General features: G+C 45.4%; 1 protein-coding gene across 1 annotated transcript in view; it reads left to right on the forward strand.

Moving 5' to 3' along the window:
• LOC137427308 (uncharacterized) overlaps positions 1–21649 on the forward strand; it is a 68536-nt gene that overhangs the window by 39439 nt on the left and 7448 nt on the right. The window contains exons 12-14 of the mRNA XM_068116719.2: positions 1378–1609; positions 1698–1806; positions 10834–10982. Of these exons, the coding sequence (XP_067972820.2) occupies positions 1378–1609; positions 1698–1806; positions 10834–10982 (490 nt within the window). The remainder of the gene's footprint in view (positions 1–1377; positions 1610–1697; positions 1807–10833; positions 10983–21649) is intronic.

Consider the following 21649-nt stretch of genomic DNA (forward strand, 5'->3'; position numbering starts at 1 on the left):
TGAAAATTTTTTTTAAAGCCTTCAATTTCTGATATTTTGCCTTTTCATTTGGGCCTCCCAATTGAAGCCCCGCCCATAGGGCGGGTACCGTTGCTAGTTTGTAGAATTTCAACAAAAGCCACATCACTGTTCATATCGGTAAATATTATTCCATCGTGTTTGGAATAACTGGAAAATTGTTAAATTGGAAAACTTGGATAAATTGGAAAAACGATATAGCCTATTTTACTCCCAGGGGTCCCAGGAATACCCACCCAAAATATCGTTGCGATCGGTTGAGCCGTTTTTGCGGTACCTTCGAACGGACAGACGGACATTTGGTGAATTATAGTAAGATTATGTGTTGGGAAGCCAACAGATTGACTAAGGCCTGAAGTATCACAAAAGGCTTTGGCTGCAATACCATGGACAAGTGGTCGGTGGACATACACAAAGTCAACTGAAATGGCGGCATATTAAGTCGTTAGACTAGGAAGAAAGAATTGGGATGGATGGATATAAGGGAGTCAAAGTTGGGCGATAAATGCTCCTTCACAGGGTCATGATATTTGAGAGGATGGTAGAGCACACACAGAAACATGGCATTGCTCCAGAGAGGGTACACAGATCCAGAGATAATCTGTCGGTATTAATGGGGGAGGGTGAAGGAAGGGACCAGGCGGAGGGGAGTGAGGGATGGTGGACCAGGAACTCACCATCAGTCGTCATCAGCACCGGCACTGGATCAGTCAAAGTGGTCAATGGAATAACCAGCGAGGGAGGTGAGTTAGTCTGGATAAAGTTTGTGTTAACCAATATCTGGGGATGAGGCAGCTACCTGTAGGGGGAGATCCACGAGAGCTGTTAGAATATGGGAGTTTTTCCTCTGAGGCTTATGGACAAGCCAAAGGGTTGGGTGATGCTCAGAGTTCTGCCAGCAGGCAGGGTGGTTGGGCAACAGGTAAGAGAGTGAAAAGGTGGAGGGGGTGGTGGAAGCGAGGGCAGGGATGTTGGGTGCTTGGGCAGAGGTGGTGAAGGTGCAGCTAGTGGGTATAAGACAGAATGAGATGGGTTTGCGTTGTGAGGGAAGGATGATATTTGCACCTGCATTTATGCTAAAGCATTTTTTTGTTTCACGTTCCATTCCCTCTTATTCAGCTTCACCGTTACCTCTTCACCAAAATGTTATCATTTTGTCAATAATAGCAGCACAGACCTCTATAAGGCCCTGATATGGGTGCGGTATGGTGATGAACTCCCAAATTAGCAGAGACCGCTACTGGCAAACACTTTTGTACTGCAACGGTTAAAAGTGATTAACACTGATGTACGATTCCAACGACGAGCAAATGGTTGCTTCCAACAACTATTGTAATCGTGACAAATTCTCTCTTCCAGACCACCTCTGGAATCTCATCCACACGACTCGCCATGCTGTTTTCAGAGTTGGCTGCCCAGCGTGCTACTCGTACATGCTCTAGGCCAGAGCTTCCGACGACCCGTGCTCGGATAGCTGCGCGGGCAGAGCACCAAGCTGTGAAAGATGCCTACAACGAGAAGGTGCTGTCGAGAGTACGTCGTGCCACCAGAGAATCTCGCTACGCTCCAGTGACGGTTACGCAGAAGACCGGTGTGTAACACAACCTTTAATTGCCATTAGGCCTGAGAGATTGGGTCAGGGAACACCATCTATGTTTTCATGATCATTCTGTGCACAGGAACTGGGCAGAGCCTGAAAAAAACACGTTTTTTTGAAGGAAGTTTGCCGACTCCACATGATGAGACGACGATTTCCACAAAACAACAATCCCCAATTCCTACTCCAAGGTATAATCGTATATCATATTGTTACGGACCAGCATATTCATTTAATTGTGCTTTGAATAAGTGACCTTTGCTGTTAAGTCACCACATGAACAACACGAGGAGAAAAATAAAATGACAGTTTTAGAATCGAGAGAGAGAGAGAGAGAGAGAGAGAAGAGAAGAGAAGAGAAGAGAAGAGAAGAGAGAGAGGAGAGAGAGGAGAGAGAGAGAGAGGGGGGGGGGAGAGAGGGGGAGGGGGGGAGAGAGGGGGAGAGAGAGGGGGGAGGGAGAGAGAGAGAGGGGGGAGGGAGAGAGAGAGGGGGGAGAGAGAGAGGGGGGAGAGAGAGAGAGGGGAGAGAGAGAAGACGAGAGAGAGGACGAGGAGAGCAAGAAGATGTCGACACATTCTCCTGAGCTGTCATGCTCTGTTTCAAGAGGTGCGTATCATTTTAAAACCGACATACCCAGTGAAGGAGGAATCGGGGTCTTCCTGCCTGCGAACCTGGGAAGGTTCAGTGACTCACCTATTCCCTGACCATGACGGATCGACTTCAATGAGGATACCATCGACCAGAGTCACAAGGCCATGCTTGATGACAGAACTGATCTGTTCAGGGAGCTGAGACGTAAAACTGTATGTTCGCTGAGGGCGGACAAGGACGCCTATGTGTGAGGAATCTGTGAAAGGGTAGAGCATCACCCGTGGTCAAATGATTCTCGTCCTGCTTAGAGGAATCCGTGCATTGCATTCCTTCAAGCCTGTCCCTTTGTGGACTGCAATTGGAGCGGAGGGTGGTGGGTTCGTAACAGGGGAGTCTGAAGTGAAGCCTCCCAAGCATGTACCACGTGCAATGTCAATAGCAGACAACATATAAATGAATAACAAGACCCAATCACGTCTCCCACTTGTAATTGGTGGGACTAACCAATCGGCTCTCACCTAATGAGCTACCTTCAATTCCCTCCAATTACATGATCTGCAGGACAGAGCCAATGTGTTCATGTGGCAGATGCTCGTTACAAACAAGTCGTGTAGCATTTACTGTTCTGAGACTCGACCCTCAGTTTGGTCCAGTTTGGAACCTGTTGAAATGCCAATGACTTGTGCAGTGCCAGTGAAGGTGGTTTTGAACACTTATCCTCGGCTGCTTGGTGTGCACGCAGGTCACAGCGAGGAAAGGCAGCATCGCACATATGAGGGGTGTTCAAAAGATGGGGGAACCATTGGAATGGAAATGGGGTGTCTGGGGGGGGGGGGGGTTGGGGGCGTTTGGGGGAGAGAAAAGAGAAAGAGTTGGAATGGAAATCAGTTCTTAGGCATTATTATTGATAAATAATCAACGGAGAATTTGAACGATTTGGATAGTTGGGTTAAGAGTAGGATTTCCAAATTTTACATTAAAGGAGGTGATTACGAGGTGATCTGGTATCCGTTCATGTTTAACCCATGAAGGCAGCTGCCGCAAATTACTCCACCAAGTAAACCATAACTGTGTTACAACTGGGAAAATAAATATTAATATTAACCAGTTTAAGAGAGAATTAGGCCTGTTTTAGCATCTCTGCTGTGCTTCCAGAGTAAGTTTTAACAAATATAACATTCGACAAAACATGAGCACAAACAGATCGACCCAACAAGCATCACGAGGCGACTGATTTCCCAGTTTGCACCCTTTTTGGGGCATCAGGATCAGTGTTGCCCTATGAGCCCAGCTGCACCAAAGGCCTGTCCCAGCACTTCTGAAGGAAAAGATCCCATCTTAATTTTTGAACTCAGTACCGTTAAGGTCCCTCACATGTCCGGGCAGCTGTGGATAATTACGGCCTGTTTTGGGGGGGGCGGTCAGCAGAGGGTAGAAACGAGAGTGTGGTTAGGGTGCTGGGCTTGGGATCCTAGGATCCTGAGTTCGAATCCCGGTCAATCGTTGAATTAACGCCAGGGGGTTAACTCAGCCTGTCATCCTTCCGAGGTCGACAAAATGAGTACCAGGGTACTGGGTCCTTTCTCAAGGAGGTTGGTGGCCGGATTTGCACTCTGGGCGCCGTAAAACACCTCATGCCATAACACACACAGAGGTGTGTGTCGGGATGATGCTGAGGTGTCGTCTATGGACGCAGCAATGACCTGATCCAGCGCATGCTCCCATACGACGATGACGACGAGAAACGAGAGTGGGAACTTTCTTCGAGAGTGGGTATTTTTTGAATTATCAAAGGCATTTGAATCGGCCTTTGGCTTGGTGGAGTCCATAAGCTAACCAAAGGGGCCTGTGGCGATTTGGTTTTGGACCTTTTATTTTATCATGTATACATATGTTTTATTCAAACATATCTGCCATGCTAAACATAAATAATGAGCTTGTGTCCCCTTTTTGTATTAATAGAGGTGTTAGGCAGGGCTGCCCACTTTCAGGTGCTTTATACACCCTATCCCTTGAACCCCTCTTAAACACTCTTCGAAAGTCTTTGACTGGTTTCACTGTTAGAGGTTCAAACCACACTATGAAGACTATTCCCTACGCTGATGATATATGTGTTTGTATCAAAAACCCTGATGCTAAGATGATGCATGCTTTAGCACTTTTTAGCAGAGCCTCATCAGCAAAAATCATCTGGAAAAAACAGAGGCACTGTGGCTTGAATCCCTTACCATAACCCTTTTCTCCCCACCTCTTCCCTCACTGCCGTCTCTCCCCACAAATATCACTTGGAGAAGAGATGGGATCAAATTTTTGGGAGTTTTTCTTGGTCCTGGAGATTTCATCAGGCATAACTGGGAAGGTTTGCCTGAACGCATTGAACTGCTTTTAATAAAATGGAAAGGCCTACTCTGCCAATTGTCTTACCGTGGAAGAGTATTCGTCAAAAACAACCTGGTTACCTCCATTCTGTGGCACAAGGTTTTGGCTCTGCAACACGCTGGGTTAGGCGGCGGAATACAGAAATGTGTCACTCATTTCTTCTGGTCTGGAAAGCATTGGCTACGACCGGAGAGATTGAATTTGCCGATATCTGAGGGTGGTCAAGGACTTGTCAACATAAAATGCCGAATCATGGCTTTTCATCTACGCACGATATGGTCCTTTTTGCATGAGCCTGTTGTGCCTTGGAGGCAACTTGCATGCTGTATTTTGTGCCTTGGAGGCAACTTGCATGTTGTATTTTGTGCCTTGGAGGCAACTTGCATGCTGTATTTTGTGCCTTGAGGCACCTGGCATGCTGTATTTTGTGCCTTGGAGGCAACTTGCATGCTGTATTTTGTGCCTTGGAGGCAACTTGCATGCTGTATTTTGTGCCTTGGAGGCAACTTGCATGTTGTATTTTGGGCCTTGGAGGCAACTTGCATGCTGTATTTTGTGCCTTGGAGGCACCTTGCATGCTGTATTTTGGGCCTTGGAGGCAACTTGCATGCTGTATTTTGTGCCTTGGAGGCACCTTGCATGCTGTATTTTGTGCCTTGGAGGCAACTTGCATGCTGTATTTTGTGCCTTGGAGGCACCTTGCATGCTGTATTTTGTGCCTTGGAGGCAACTTGCATGCTGTATTTTGTGCCTTGGAGGCAACTTGCATGCTATATTTTGTGCCTTGGAGGCAACTTGCATGCTGTATTTTGTGCCTTGGAGGCAACTTGCATGCTGTATTTTGTGCCTTGAGGCACCTGGCATGCTGTATTTTGTGCCTTGGAGGCAACTTGCATGCTGTATTTTGTGCCTTGGAGGCAACTTGCATGCTGTATTTTGTGCCTTGGAGGCACCTTGCATGCTGTATTTTGTGCCTTGGAGGCAACTTGCATGCTGTATTTTGTGCCTTGGAGGCAACTTGCATGCTGTATTTTGTGCCTTGGAGGCAACTTGCATGCTGTATTTTGTGCCTTGGAGGCAACTTGCATGCTGTATTTTGGGCCTTGGAGGCAACTTGTATGCTGTATTTTGTGCCTTGGAGGCACCTTGCATATTGTATTTTGTGCCTTGGAGGCAACTTGCATGCTGTATTTTGTGCCTTGAGGCACCTGGCATGCTGTATTTTGTGCCTTGGAGGCACCTGGCATGCTGTATTTTGTGCCTTGGAGGCAACTTGCATGCTGTATTTTGTGCCTTGGAGGCAACTTGTATGCTGTATTTTGTGCCTTGGAGGCAACTTGCATGCTGTATTTTGTGCCTTGGAGGCACCTTGCATGCTGTATTTTGTGCCTTGGAGGCAACTTGCATGCTGTATTTTGTGCCTTGGAGGCAAGTTGCATGCTGTATTTTGTGCCTTGGAGGCAACTTGCATGCTGTATTTTGTGCCTTGGAGGCAACTTGCATGCTGTATTTTGGGCCTTGGAGGCAACTTGCATGTTGTATTTTGTGCCTTGGAGGCACCTTGCATGTTGTATTTTGTGCCTTGGAGGCAACTTGCATGCTGTATTTTGTGCCTTGGAGGCACCTTGCATGCTGTATTTTGTGCCTTGGAGGCAACTTTTATGCTGTATTTTGTGCCTTGGAGGCAACTTGCATGCTGTATTTTGTGCCTTGGAGGCAACTTGCATGTTGTATTTTGTGCCTTGGAGGCAACTTGCATGCTGTATTTTGTGCCTTGGAGGAAACTTGCATGCTGTATTTTGTGCCTTGGAGGCAACTTGCATGCTGTATTTTGTGCCTTGGAGGCAGCTTGCATGCTGTATTTTGTGCCTTGGAGGCAACTTGCATGTTGTATTTTGTGCCTTGGAGGCAACTTGCATGCTGTATTTTGTGCCTTGGAGGCAACTTGCATGCTGTATTTTGTGCCTTGGAGGCAACTTGCATGCTGTATTTTGTGCCTTGCTTGCATGCTGTATTTCGTAACGTAAAAACGTTACAAAATATTTTGTATTTTGTGCCTTGGAGGCACCTTGCATGCTGTATTTTGTGCCTTGGAGGCAACTTGCATGCTGTATTTTGTGCCTTGGAGGCACCTTGCATGCTGTATTTTGTGCCTTGGAGGCACCTTGCATGCTGTATTTTGTGCCTTGGAGGCAACTTGCATGCTGTATTTTGTGCCTTGAGGCACCTTGCATGCTGTATTTTGTGCCTTGGAGGCAACTTGCACGCTGTATTTTGTGCCTTGGAGGCAACTTGAATGTTGTATTTTGTGCCTTGGAGGCAACTTGCATGCTGTATTTTGTGCCTTGGAGGCAACTTGCATGCTGTATTTTGTGCCTTGGAGGCACCTTGTATGCTGTATTTTGTGCCTTGGAGGCACCTTGTATGCTGTATTTTGTGCCTTGGAGGCAACTTGTATGCTGTATTTTGTGCCTTGGAGGCAACTTGCATGTTGTATTTTGTGCCTTGGAGGCAACTTGCATGCTGTATTTTGTGCCTTAGAGGCAACTTGCATGCTGTATTTTGTGCCTTGGAGGCAACTTGCATGCTGTATTTTGTGCCTTGGAGGCAACTTGTATGCTGTATTTTGTGCCTTGGAGGCAACTTGTATGCTGTATTTTGTGCTTTGGAGGCAACTTGCATGCTGTATTTTGTGCTTTGGAGGCAACTTGCATTCTGTATTTTGTGCTTTGGAGGCAACTTGCATGTTGTATTTTGTGCTTTGGAGGCAACTTGCATGTTGTATTTTGTGCTTTGGAGGCAACTTGCATTCTGTATTTTGTGCTTTGGAGGCAACTTGCATGTTGTATTTTGTGCCTTGGAGGCAACTTGTATGCTGTATTTTGTGCTTTGGAGGCAACTTGCATGCTGTATTTTGTGCCTTGGAGGCAACTTGCATTCTGTATTTTGTGCTTTGGAGGCAACTTGCATGTTGTATTTTGTGCCTTGGAGGCAACTTGTATGCTGTATTTTGTGCTTTGGAGGCAACTTGCATGTTGTATTTTGTGCCTTGGAGGCAACTTGCATTCTGTATTTTGTGCCTTGGAGGCAACTTGCATGCTGTATTTTGTGCCTTGGAGGCAACTTGCATGCTGTATTTTGTGCCTTGGAGGCAACTTGCATGCTGTATTTTGTGCCTTGGAGGCAACTTGCATGCTGTATTTTGTGCCTTGGAGGCAACTTGCATGCTGTATTTTGTGCCTTGGAGGCAACTTGCATGCTGTATTTTGTGCCTTGGAGGCACCTTGCATGCTGTATTTTGTGCCTTGGAGGCAACTTGCATGCTGTATTTTGTGCCTTGGAGGCAACTTGCATGCTGTATTTTGTGCCTTGGAGGCAACTTGCATGCTGTATTTTGTGCCTTGGAGGCACCTTGCATGCTGTATTTTGTGCCTTGGAGGCACCTTGCATGCTGTATTTTGTGCCTTGGAGGCAACTTGCATGCTGTATTTTGTGCCTTGGAGGCAACTTGCATGCTGTATTTTGTGCCTTGGAGGCAACTTGCATGCTGTATTTTGTGCCTTGGAGGCACCTTGCATGCTGTATTTTGTGCCTTGGAGGCAACTTGCATGCTGTATTTTGTGCCTTGGAGGCAACTTGCATGCTGTATTTTGTGCCTTGGAGGCAACTTGCATGCTGTATTTTGTGCCTTGGAGGCAACTTGCATGCTGTATTTTGTGCCTTGGAGGCACCTTGCATGCTGTATTTTGTGCCTTGGAGGCAACTTGCATGCTGTATTTTGTGCCTTGGAGGCAACTTGCATGCTGTATTTTGTGCCTTGGATGCAACTTGCATGCTGTATTTTGTGCCTTGGAGGCAACTTGCATGCTGTATTTTGTGCCTTGGAGGCAACTTGCATGCTGTATTTTGTGCCTTGGAGGCAACTTGCATGCTGTATTTTGTGCCTTGGAGGCAACTTGCATGCTGTATTTTGTGCCTTGGAGGCAACTTGCATGCTGTATTTTGTGCCTTGGAGGCACCTTGCATGCTGTATTTTGTGCCTTGGAGGCACCTTGCATGCTGTATTTTGTGCCTTGGAGGCAACTTGCATGCTGTATTTTGTGCCTTGGAGGCAACTTGCATGCTGTATTTTAGGTCAAGTTGAGAATTTCGGTCATGCTAAGGAGCTCTTCCTAATGGACTTGACGAAGTTTGATTTCTCTTCACTCCCTTCTTTCTATCGAAGGTTGTTAAATGCACGGCAAGCTTTCACAAGCGATCGTACTACGCATGAGAGATCCATGTTTTTTAACGAGCCACTGTTTTACAACTCACTTTTTAAAGGTTTTGATAACAACAGGGCCTTCCTTCAAAAGTTTGTTGATGCATCAATAACTAAAGTGTGCCACCTTAAAAACAATGCCAATGATGAGTTGCTAAGAGTGTTGGAGCCAATACACTTTGGCCGCTCCTTTTCCTCTTCCAGTGGTAACCGTAAACCCTTGTATGTCCAATGTTTAAAAGCTCTTTTCCTCTCCTTGTCTACCCCAGGACCTTGTAAGTGGTCTGCAGTCCTGCCACACACTCCTCCTTTCTCCCCAAACTGGGGATGGTATCATAAAAATCCTGTGCCAAAACGTGCTGGTGATCACCAATGGAGAATCGCACATTGGATGACACCGACAAACTCTCTCATTCACCGCTTTTCACAAACGATAAGTGATCAGTGTCCCTTTTGTGGACGGAGTGAAACCTTGTCCCATGAGTGATCGGTGTCCCTTTTGTGGACGGAGTGAAACCTTGTCCCATGAGTGATCAGTGTCCCTTTTGTGGACAGAGTGAAATCTTGTCCCATGAGTGATCAGTGTCCCTTTTGTGGACAGAGTGAAACCTTGTCCCATGAGTGATCAGTGTCACTTTTGTGGACAGAGTGAAACCTTGTCCCATGAGTGATCAGTGTCACTTTTGTGGACGGAGTGAAACCTTGTCCCATGAGTGATCAGTGTCCCTTTTGTGGACGGAGTGAAACCTTGTCCCATGAGTGATCAGTGTCCCTTTTGTGGACAGAGTGAAACCTTGTCCCATGAGTGATCAGTGTCCCTTTTGTGGACAGAGTGAAACCTTGTCCCATGAGTGATCAGTGTCCCTTTTGTGGACAGAGTGAAATCTTGTCCCATGAGTGATCAGTGTCCCTTTTGTGGACAGAGTGAATATCCTTTGTGGTTTTCTTAGTAGCTTAACGTTTTGTTGTCTATGGGTTCTCCCCTGGTAAAATTTGGTAGCTTAACGTTTTGTTACCCTACGCTCACGAAGCGAAAAGCAGGGTTAAGCATTCAGTTACGTACGTGTGCCGTGTGCCGTACGTGTCTGCATTTTAAAAATACATTTTCTCGGCAACCGTTGGTCCGATTGACATGAAATTTTATCATAGAAGCGCCTCCGCCTATAGAATTGTTTTATTCATAATTATGATGTCATAGGTCACGTGGTACGGACGCCATCTTGGAAAAACGTTACACCTTCATATCTCCCAAACCGCTCAATGGGGGAAAAAAAAGAAACATGGCTCATTGTCAAGTCCTCACCATGGGGAATAAAATATGTTGATGGTGATGTCATCGGTGCCTTAATTATGACGTCATAATTCGACAAGTACAACGCTTGATCTGATCAGTAGGAATAAAACAAAAATTCCTCCAACTATTAGTCCGATGGACACGAAATTTTCAGAATATGTCTGGCTCCTGGAGAATTTTTTAATGATTATAACGTCATAGGTCACGTGGTACAGACGCCATCTTGGGAAAAATTGAAAAATGTTGCACCTCTATTTCTCCAAAACTGCTGCATGGAAAAAATTGAAACATGGCTGATTGTAAAGAACTCCATATGGGGAATAGGTGTTGTTAACGATGACGCCATTGGTGCCATAATTATGACGTCATAATTCGACAAGGACAACGCTTAGTTTGATCAGTTTGAAATGTATTGAGCGTGATCTATGCAACAATTATATGAGAGAATATAAATTTATGATGTCATCGCTCACGTGGTCTGGCAGCCATATTGGATCAAAGAATTAAAATGTTCAAAAACAGAAGAGTTGGCTCGCAATAAGTTGACTGCGCAGGGTAAGTATTCTACGAATACCATCTAGTTGTCTATGGTTTAATCATTCCGAGTTTGAGTCCAACTATTTGCTTGGAATAATATAAATGGGATGAAATTTAAACTTCTTTGACTTGATGTTATCTCTCCCCATGTTCAGTACGCCACCCTTTTCAGATGAAGAATCTTTGAGTCTGTACGCTGATGCAGGCCCAGCAAGTCCCCACACCAACCATTGTCCGGAAGCCGTTCGTTCCCCAAAGGCTTTGGGTGCCTGGAGTATGCTGGAGTCGAGTGAGGAAAGTACAGGTGAGTCACTCCTGTGAAGGTTGCCCATATTTTGTTAATGACGGATGGGTTACACAAAACCTTGCTAATGCACGATCGCAAGTCAGTCGGTGAAAAATAATATTTTAATACCAATTGCTTCCTCGATTTTTGCCTTTTAAGGCCAAATTTGGCCTTTCCGTGAACCCGACTTCACTTTCCACGGTTGGCATGATTGGCTGGAAAGAGTGTTTCCTGAAATGGTATCGACGCTAAGGGATCGTGACTCGTGGTGAAATGGAGCAGAGTGAAGAGCCACCACACCCTTTCTAGTAGGGTCAATATACGAAAAAAAACTCACCTAACCCCCAAAAAAAAAATACAAAAGGTTTTTCAATGGATTCTGGTACCATTGGGCATGCTAAATAACATACTAAAAATCTAGTAACATCTGACTTCCGGAAAGGGGTCATTTTCAAGATGGCGTCCAAAATGGCCGCCGGGAGCTTAAAATGGCCACATCTCAATTATTATTCAACCTAGAAAGGTGGTTTTGGTGTCTAACCCTAGGTTTTAGGGCCCAAGGAATCCAATTGAATCAATAAAATTACCATCAGTTAATTATTTATTGACAAGTCCAAGATGGCATCCCAAGGTGACATCCTGATCCACTAAAATGGCTCTGTCGAATAGTCGTCAACCTAGAGAGATTTTTTCAGTGTGTATACCTAGGTTTAAGGCACCCAGGAAATCATCAAAATTACTTAAATAAGCACAAAGTAATCAGGTAATCCAGTAAGCCAGGTTTACCAGCCCATTAGGCATTTGTTGTCTTATACAGTTAGTCGCTATTCATCGTCATCCTCCGACTCCTCTGGAAGAAACTTGTTATGTGGATTGTCACATTCTTCAAGTTGGCACGGTCCACAGGCAGTAGTACATGGTAGTCCATATCGTCTACAAGAGCAGCGGAGTGTCTTGCAGGCAGTGGAGCAGTTACAATGAATGACCTTCAAGAGACTGTCTGGAGCAGCGTTCATTCTTGACATAAGTGGGACAAACTGATTATCCTGCAGGCTCCACCCCCATTTCATGGCATCCATACCCTCTTCTTTTCCCATCCACGCCATGATCTGGTAGTACGCTCTACGACAGTGAAGTTTGGTAGCAGATTGTGTTGGGGGCAGACGTTCGGGTGTTACAAAAGACGAAGCAGAGACAACCTTCTTGCTGAAGGTGTTATATCGCATTGTTGCAAGGGAATCTTTGCACTTGCCACCAAAGAGGATAGCCATTACTCGGCATCCAAGGTCATCGATCACCTCTGTGGTCTGGTTTGGGATGGTGAATGTGTTGGCACAAGACCGAAGGACAGGGTCTCCTTTTACAAGCTTCTGGAAAGCAGTCTTTTTGCCAACACCAAAAATCCGAGAAGTCATGTCACAACCAGTCATGGCATGGATGAATATCAACTGAGAACACATGTAATGTCCGAGGATTTCTTTTAGACGGTTGATGTCATACACTTTAAAACTGCCATCAGCTTTGGACTTGTCTGATCTGAAATAAAGGCTCTTACTGTCTCCCTGCGCATAGTAAAGGAGTAAGACAAGGAGATCAGTATCTTCTCCAATCAGTGTAGTGGTGTGTAGAAGAGATGCCTCCACTGCAGCCTTTACTATATCTACGTCAGCATCTCCAGGTGCATTGACCACAGTGCAATACCTTTCTCTCAGTTCATCACTTATCATCCCGATCAGTCTCTGTTTATTGATATCTCTTGACAGGACCTCCTCCTTCTTGCCTGAGAACTTTGTCTCAGCAGTGAAGCTGACAATGGGATGAATATTGTGTCCTCTTCTCTGATGTGTGTTGTCTTTAATGGACGGCCCTTCCTCATAGCCATCAAAGACAATGGTCGTAGTTGAACCATAATGCTGGATGGTGAAGTCAGCATACGACTGCGCTATTTCACCATAGCTTTCTCCACTCTTCCATGGTATTCTGTGAAGGAGTGAACCTCCATCAAGGACGTGGATCTCCGTTTCTGGTACAGAATCTAGGATGGCATCACTTGCATGATCACAGATCGCGTGAGCTAGTTGTGGCTTATCAGCCTTTCGGAAGACGTTTCTGGCTTCAAAGAGGGCAGGAGGGAAAGGACTGAGCTCATAACTCATAACCTCCTGCAATGATAGCTCTCCAGTTTATAGGATGACGATGAATAGCGACTAACTGTATAAGACAACAAATGCCTAATGGGCTGGTAAACCTGGCTTACTGGATTACCTGATTACTTTGTGCTTATTTAAGTAATTTTGATGATTTCCTGGGTGCCTTAAACCTAGGTATACACACTGAAAATATCTCTCTCGGTTGACTACTATTCGACAGAGCCATTTTAGTGGATCAGGATGTCACCTTGGGATGCCATCTTGGACTTGTCAATAAATAATTAACTGATGGTAATTTTATTGATTCAATTGGATTCCTTGGGCCCTAAAACCTAGGGTTAGACACCAAAACCACCTTTCTAGGTTGAATAATAATTGAGATATGGCCATTTTAAGCTCCCGGCGGCCATCTTGGACGCCATCTTGGAAATGACCCCTTTCCGGAAATCAGATGTTACTATATTTTTAGTATGTTATTTAGCATGCCCAATGGTACCAGAATCCATTGAAAAACCTCTTGTATCAATTTTTTGGGGGTTCAACCATATATTGACCCCTCTATTCAGGACAAGTCAAGGTTCCTGGAAAATTATCCATGGATTCCTGGCGATGCAGACCTCGAGTGGTGGCACTTCGTATTTGCCGTTGTCGTCGTTTGTATGCAGCACGTGGCTATGGGTTGGCATCAGCTGTCACAGCGGGTGCCCTGGTGCTGTGGTGCCGTGGTGCCATGGTGCCCTGGTGCCATGGTGCCGTGGTGCCCTGGTGCTGTGGTGCCGTGGTGCCGTGGTGCTGTGGTGCTGTGGTGCCGCTGATGCTAGGCCCCAATGAAACGTTGGAGCAGGAATTCGTAACCTGTTCAGGTGCTGGTGAGAGTACGCCTCCTCTTCGGGAAGGCCGCCGTGGGGTCTTTAACGTGGGGTCTTTAACGTCCTGTAGCGGTTACCGCTGGATGCACACAATCGCCTTGCACCGGCCAGAACACGGCCAGACGCGCCTCTCCCGGGCATGCCCGGACTCACTGTTCCCGGGCACGCCCGAACCTCCCGGGCACGCCCGGTCTCGTCTTTCCCGGGCATGCCCGCTCTCGCCTTTCCAGGGCTCGCCCAGAGCGTCCGGGCATGCCCGCTATCGCCTTTTCAGGGCTCGCCCAGAGCGTCCGGGCATGCCCGCCACTGCCACACCCAGGCCCCGCTGGCACCTTTCGCCGTGCCTGAACGGCGTTTCGACCACGTCCACGTGGACCTGGTGGGTCCCCTGCCCCCCTCGCAGGGGTTCACCCACCTGCTCACCATGGTGGACAGGACCACCAGGTGGCCGGAGGCTGTGGCCCTCGCCTCCACCACCACCGCCGACGTGGCGCAGGCGTTCATCGCCACCTGGGTCGCGCGCTTCGGCGCACCAGCGGACATCTCGTCCGACCGCGGCCCACAGTTCACGTCTGAGCTTTGGGGCGCGGTCGCCCTTTCGTTGGGGGTCACGCTGCACCGCACCACGGCCTACCACCCCCAAGCCAACGGGTTGTGCGAGCGGTTTCACCGCTCCATGAAGGCCGCACACATGGCCGGCCTTCAGGACGACGGTTGGGCCGACCGGCTGCCGTGGGTCCTTTTGGGCCTTCGCATGGCCCCCAAGGAAGACCTCCAGGCGTCCGCCGCCGAGCTCATCTACGGCCAGCCGCTCCGCGTCCCGGGCGAATTCGTGCCCGACGCTACCAGTCCCTGGTCCGCCGCTCGCCAGCGCTCGGACCTCCAGGAGGCTGCCCGACGATTTGCCCCCATGCCGACGTCCCGCCACGGTGGCCCCCAGTCCTACGTCCCCCCGGCGCTTCGCACAGCGGAGTACGTCTTTGTGCATCATGACGCGCACCGGGGGCCTCTCCGGCCGCCGTACGACGGGCCCTTCCGGGTCCTGCGACGGGGCGACAAGTCTTTCATCGTCGACTTCGGCGGCCGGCCGGACCGGATTTCTGTGGACCGCCTCAAACCGGCGCACATGGACGTCGACCGACCACCACGGTTGGCCCTTCCTCCGCGGCGAGGCCGCCCCCCATCCACAGTTCCCCCCGCTCGACCACCCACCACCACGTCGGACCCCTCCCCACGACCCTCCAGGGGTCGCTTCGGCCGGGTCATCCGGGCCCCCCTTAAATTGACCCTGCCGGTGCAGGTCGATTCTGGAGGGGCGTGTGTAGCGGTTACCGCTGGATGCACACAATCGCCTTGCACCGGCCAGAACACGGCCAGACGCGCCTCTCCCGGGCATGCCCGGACTCACTGTTCCCGGGCACGCCCGAACCTCCCGGGCACGCCCGGTCTCGTCTTTCCCGGGCATGCCCGCTCTCGCCTTTCCAGGGCTCGCCCAGAGCGTCCGGGCATGCCCGCTATCGCCTTTCCAGGGCTCGCCCAGAGCCGCCGGGCATGCCCGCTCTCGCCTTTCCAGGGCTTGCCCAGAGCGCCCGGGCACGCCCAGCCTCGACTTGCCAGGCCGCAGCCAAACACGCCCGGGCAGGTCCAGACTCGCCTTTCCAAGGCTCGCCCTTGATACCCGGGCATGCCCGGTATAGCTTTTGCCGGGCAAACTTCCCGACATAAATGTGTATATATATTGCTGCCCGATAAACGGGCTTGTCAGAATACCTGAGCTGTTTTGTTTCAATAAAGCAACTCGGACGAATTCCGTCTTTGGTCACGTCAATTCTTTCGACTCGCGTTGGAGCGCAGTTCCTTCAGTCCAACCAATGCTGGCAGACGGAACACCAAGTTTAACGTCCGTCTTGCGGACGACACTGACATTGATGCCTCACCCCGCAAGACACCTTACAAGTGACGGTGCGTACCTATTGGACGTCCTTCCAGTCGACACCTGCTTTAGACGAAGTTTTACCTGAGACGGCATGGTCAGATCAAAGACGAGAGTTGCATTTCCTGAGACGGCATGGTCAGATCAAAGACGAGAGTTGCATTTACCACCTGAGATTAAGATTGTGATCCATGATTTGGTGTTTTACATTCAGAGACCAGAGGGCGCCATGATGTCTGCAATCGGAATAACTGTTACATATCCGGGTATTACTAATCACATCTGTGTATAAAAATACAAACACAAAGAGTTTCAATGCGATGTATCCATTTCTTATTCAATGCGATGTATCCATTTCTTAGTCAATGCGATGTATCCATACCTTATTCAATGCGACGTATCCATTTCTTATTCAATGCGATGTATCCATTCCTTATTCAATGCGATGTATCCATTTCTTATTCAATGCGATGTATCCATTTCTTATTCAATGCGATGTATCCATTTCTTAGTCAATGCGATGTATCCATTCCTTATACAATGCGACGTATCCATTCCTTATTCAATGCGATGTATCCATTCCTTATTCAATGCGATGTATCCATTCCTTATTCAATGCGATGTATCCATTTCTTATTCAATGCAATGTATCCATTCCTTATTCAATGCGATGTATCCATTTCTTATTCAATGCAATGTATCCATTTCTTATTCAATGCGATGTATCCATTCCTTATTCAATGCGATGTATCCATTCCTTCTTCAATGCGATGTATCCATTCCTTATTCAATGCGATGCATCCATTCCTTATTCAATGCGATGTATCCATTTCTTATTCAATGCGATGTATCCATTCCTTATTCAATGCGATGTATCCATTCCTTATTCAATGCGATGTATCCATTCCTTATTCAATGCGATGTATCCATTCCTTATTCAATGCGATGTATCCATTTCTTATTCAATGCGATGTATCCATTCCTTATTCAATGCGATGTATCCATTCCTTCTTCAATGCGATGTATCCATTCCTTATTCAATGCGATGTATCCATTCCTTATTCAATGCGATGTATCCATTCCTTATTCAATGCGATGTATCCATTTCTTATTCAATGCGATGTATCCATTCCTTATTCAATGCGATGTATCCATTCCTTATTCAATGCGATGTATCCATTCCTTCTTCAATGCGATGTATCCATTCCTTATTCAATGCGATGTATCCATTCCTTATTCAATGCGATGTATCCATTCCTTATTCAATGCGATGTATCCATTCCTTATTCAATGCGATGTATCCATTCCTTCTTCAATGCGATGTATCCATTCCTTATTCAATGCGATGTATCCATTCCTTATTCAATGCGATGTATCCATTCCTTATTCAATGCGATGTATCCATTCCTTATTCAATGCGATGTATCCATTCCTTCTTCAATGCGATGTATCCATTCCTTATTCAATGCGATGTATCCATTCCTTATTCAATGCGATGTATCCATTCCTTATTCAATGCGATGTATCCATTCCTTATTCAATGCGATGTATCCATTTCTTATTCAATGCGATGTATCCATTCCTTATTCAATGCGATGTATCCATTCCTTATTCAATGCGATGTATCCATTCCTTATTCAATGCGATGTATCCATTCCTTATTCAATGCGATGTATCCATTTCTTATTCAATGCGATGTATCCATTCCTTATTCAATGCGATGTATCCATTCCTTATTCAATGCGATGTATCCATTCCTTATTCAATGCGATGTATCCATTCCTTATTCAATGCGATGTATCCATTTCTTATTCAATGCGATGTATCCATTTCTTATTCAATGCGATGTATCCATTCCTTATTCAATGCGATGTATCCATTCCTTATTCAATGCGATGTATCCATTCCTTATTCAATGCGATGTATCCATTCCTTATTCAATGCGATGTATCCATTTCTTATTCAATGCGATGTATCCATTCCTTATTCAATGCGATGTATCCATTCCTTATTCAATGTGATGTATCCATTCCTTATTCAATGCGATGTATCCATTCCTTATTCAATGCGATGTATCCATTCCTTATTCAATGCGATGTATCCATTTCTTATTCAATGCGATGTATCCATTTCTTATTCAATGCGATGTATCCATTCCTTATTCAATGCGATGTATCCATTTCTTATTCAATGCGATGTATCCATTTCTTATTCAATGCGATGTATCCATTTCTTATTCAATGTGATGTATCCATTCCTTATTCAATGCGATGTATCCATTTCTTATTCAATGCGATGTATCCATTCCTTATTCAATGCAATGTATCCATTCCTTATTCAATGCGATGTATCCATTTCTTATTCAATGCGATGTATCCATTTCTTATTAAATGCGATGTATCCATTTCTTAGTCAATGCGATGTATCCATTCCTTATTCAATGCGATGTATCCATTTCTTATTCAATGTGATGTATCCATTTCTTATTCAATGCGATGATTCCATTTCTTATTCAATGCGATGTATCCATTTCTTATTCAATGCGATGTGTCCATTTCTTATTCAATGCGATGTATCCATTCCTTATTCAATGCGATGTATCCATTTCTTATTCAATCCGATGTATCCATTCCTTATTCAATGTGATGTATCCATTTCTTATTCAATGCGATGTATCCATTTCTTATTCAATGCGATGTATCCATTTCTTATTCAATGCGATGTATCCATTTCTTAGTCAATGCGATGTATCCATTTCTTATTCAATGCGATGTATCCATTCCTTATTCAATGCGATGTATCCATTTCTTATTCAATGCGATGTATCCATTCCTTATTCAATGCGATGTATCCATTCCTTATTCAATGCGATGTATCCATTCCTTATTCAATGCGATGTATCCATTCCTTATTCAATGCGATGTATCCATTCCTTATTCAATGCGATGTATCCATTCCTTATTCAATGCGATGTATCCATTTCTTATTCAATGCGATGTATCCATTTCTTATTCAATGCGATGTATCCATTTCTTATTCAATGCGATGTATCCATTTCTTATTCAATGCGATGTATCCATTCCTTATTCAATGCGATGTATCCATTTCTTATTCAATGCGATGTATCCATTTCTTATTCAATGCGATGTATCCATTTCTTATTCAATGCGATGTATCCATTTCTTATTCAATGCGATGTATCCATTCCTTATTCAATGCGATGTATCCATTTCTTATTCAATGCGATGTATCCATTTCTTATTCAATGCGATGTATCCATTTCTTAGTCAATGCGATGTATCCATTTCTTATTCAATGCGACGTATCCATTTCTTATTCAATGCGATGTATCCATTTCTTATTCAATGCGATGTATCCATTTCTTATTCAATGCGATGTATCCATTTCTTATTCAATGCGATGTATCCATTCCTTATTCAATGCGATGTATCCATTTCTTAGTCAATGCGATGTATCCATTTCTTATTCAATGCGATGTATCCATTTCTTATTCAATGCGATGTATCCATTTCTTATTCAATGCGATGTATCCATTTCTTAGTCAATGCGATGTATCCATTTCTTATTCAATGCGATGTATCCATTCCTTATTCAATGTGATGTATCCATTTCTTATTCAATGCGATGTATCCATTTCTTATTCAATGCAATGTATCCATTTCTTCGTCAATGCGATGTATCCATTTCTTATTCAATGCGACGTATCCATTTCTTATTCAATGCGATGTATCCATTTCTTATTCAATGCGACGTATCCATTTCTTATTCAATGCGACGTATCCATTTCTTATTCAATGCGATGTATCCATTTCTTAATCAATGCGATGTATCCATTCCTTATTCAATGCGATGTATCCATTTCTTATTCAATGTGATGTATCCATTCCTTATTCAATGCGATGTATCCATTCCTTATTCAATGCGATGTATCCATTTCTTATTCAATGCGATGTATCCATTCCTTATTCAATGCGATGTATCCATTTCTTATTCAATGCGATGTATCCATTTCTTATTCAATGCGATGTATCCATTTCTTATTCAATGCGATGTATCCATTTCTTAGTCAATGCGATGTATCCATTTCTTATTCAATGCGATGTATCCATTTCTTATTCAATGCGATGTATCCATTCCTTATTCAATGTGATGTATCCATTTCTTATTCAATGCGATGTATCCATTTCTTATTCAATGCAATGTATCCATTTCTTCGTCAATGCGATGTATCCATTTCTTATTCAATGCGACGTATCCATTTCTTATTCAATGCGATGTATCCATTTCTTAATCAATGCGATGTATCCATTCCTTATTCAATGCGATGTATCCATTTCTTATTCAATGTGATGTATCCATTCCTTATTCAATGCGATGTATCCATTCCTTATTCAATGCGATGTATCCATTTCTTATTCAATGCGATGTATCCATTCCTTATTCAATGCGATGTATCCACTTCTTATTCAATGTGATGTATCCATTCCTTATTCAATGCGATGTATCCATTTCTTATTCAATGCGATGTATCCATTCCTTGTTCAATGCGATGTATCCATTTCTTATTCAATGCGATGTATCCATTCCTTATTCAATGCGATGTATCCATTCCTTATTCAATGCGATGTATCCATTCCTTATTCAATGCGATGTATCCATTCCTTATTCAATGCGATGTATCCATTCTTATTCAATGCGATGTATCCATTCCTTTTATTCAATGCGATGTATCCATTCCTTATTCAATGCGATGTATCCATTCCTTATTCAATGCGATGTATCCATTCTTATTCAATGCGATGTATCCATTCCTTTTATTCAATGCGATGTATCCATTCCTTATTCAATGCGATGTATCCATTCCTTATTCAATGCGATGTATCCATTTCTTGTTCAATGCGATGTATACATTTCTTATTCAATGCGATGTATACATTTTTTCCGGTCGTTTTCCGTTTTCCGGTATACGTTTTCATTGAAACGTATACCGGACGATTGAAAAATCCAACGCAAAATTGAAATGTATACGTTTTCCGGTCCGGTCGTGAGAGGACGCTGGCGTCGTTTGCTCGCCGCTTCTCTGACTGGACCATTGTCCGTGTCTTGCTTTCCTGGTGGTCGTGGCGGATTTATGGCCATTGAGTCTTCCTCTGCGCGGTCCCGGCTCTGCTCTGCTGCTCCGGGCTTCACCTGCTCGGCTCCATCGCTGTTTCCTCGGGCCCACTCCCGTTGGTTGTGTCGATTGTTTCGCCTCCTCACCCTTGGCCGCGTGCTCGCTTTGCCTTCGCTCCTGCTGGCATGGCTCTGCGGTACTCTGCCGCAAGGCTTCTCCTGCTTAAAACCCGCTCCACCCCATCATGCATCTCTGCAATCAGATCGAATGGACTCCTGCGTCGACCCAGGTACATTCACCGTGGCTCCGGTCGTAAGTTTGTTTATTTACAATCAGGTCACTCCATCCCCATCCTCTGGTCGGCTCAGCGCACTCCCACTCATCGTCCCAACACACCTGGTCACAACAACGCACAAAATCGCACCTCCTGTCTGCGAACCCTGGCCAAATCACCTGGATTCATACCCGCCGTACAAAACAACATCAAGCTCACCCTGTTCAATACCCGGTCCCTCAACAACAAATGCCTCATCCTGAACGACTACATCCTGGAAAATAAACTGGACTTTCTCTGTCTCACTGAGACCTGGCAACAACCA

This window comes from Myxine glutinosa, chromosome 5 (assembly GCF_964187855.1).
Source record: "Myxine glutinosa chromosome 5, kmMyxGlut1.1, whole genome shotgun sequence".
Taxonomy (NCBI): Eukaryota; Metazoa; Chordata; class Myxini; order Myxiniformes; family Myxinidae; genus Myxine; species Myxine glutinosa.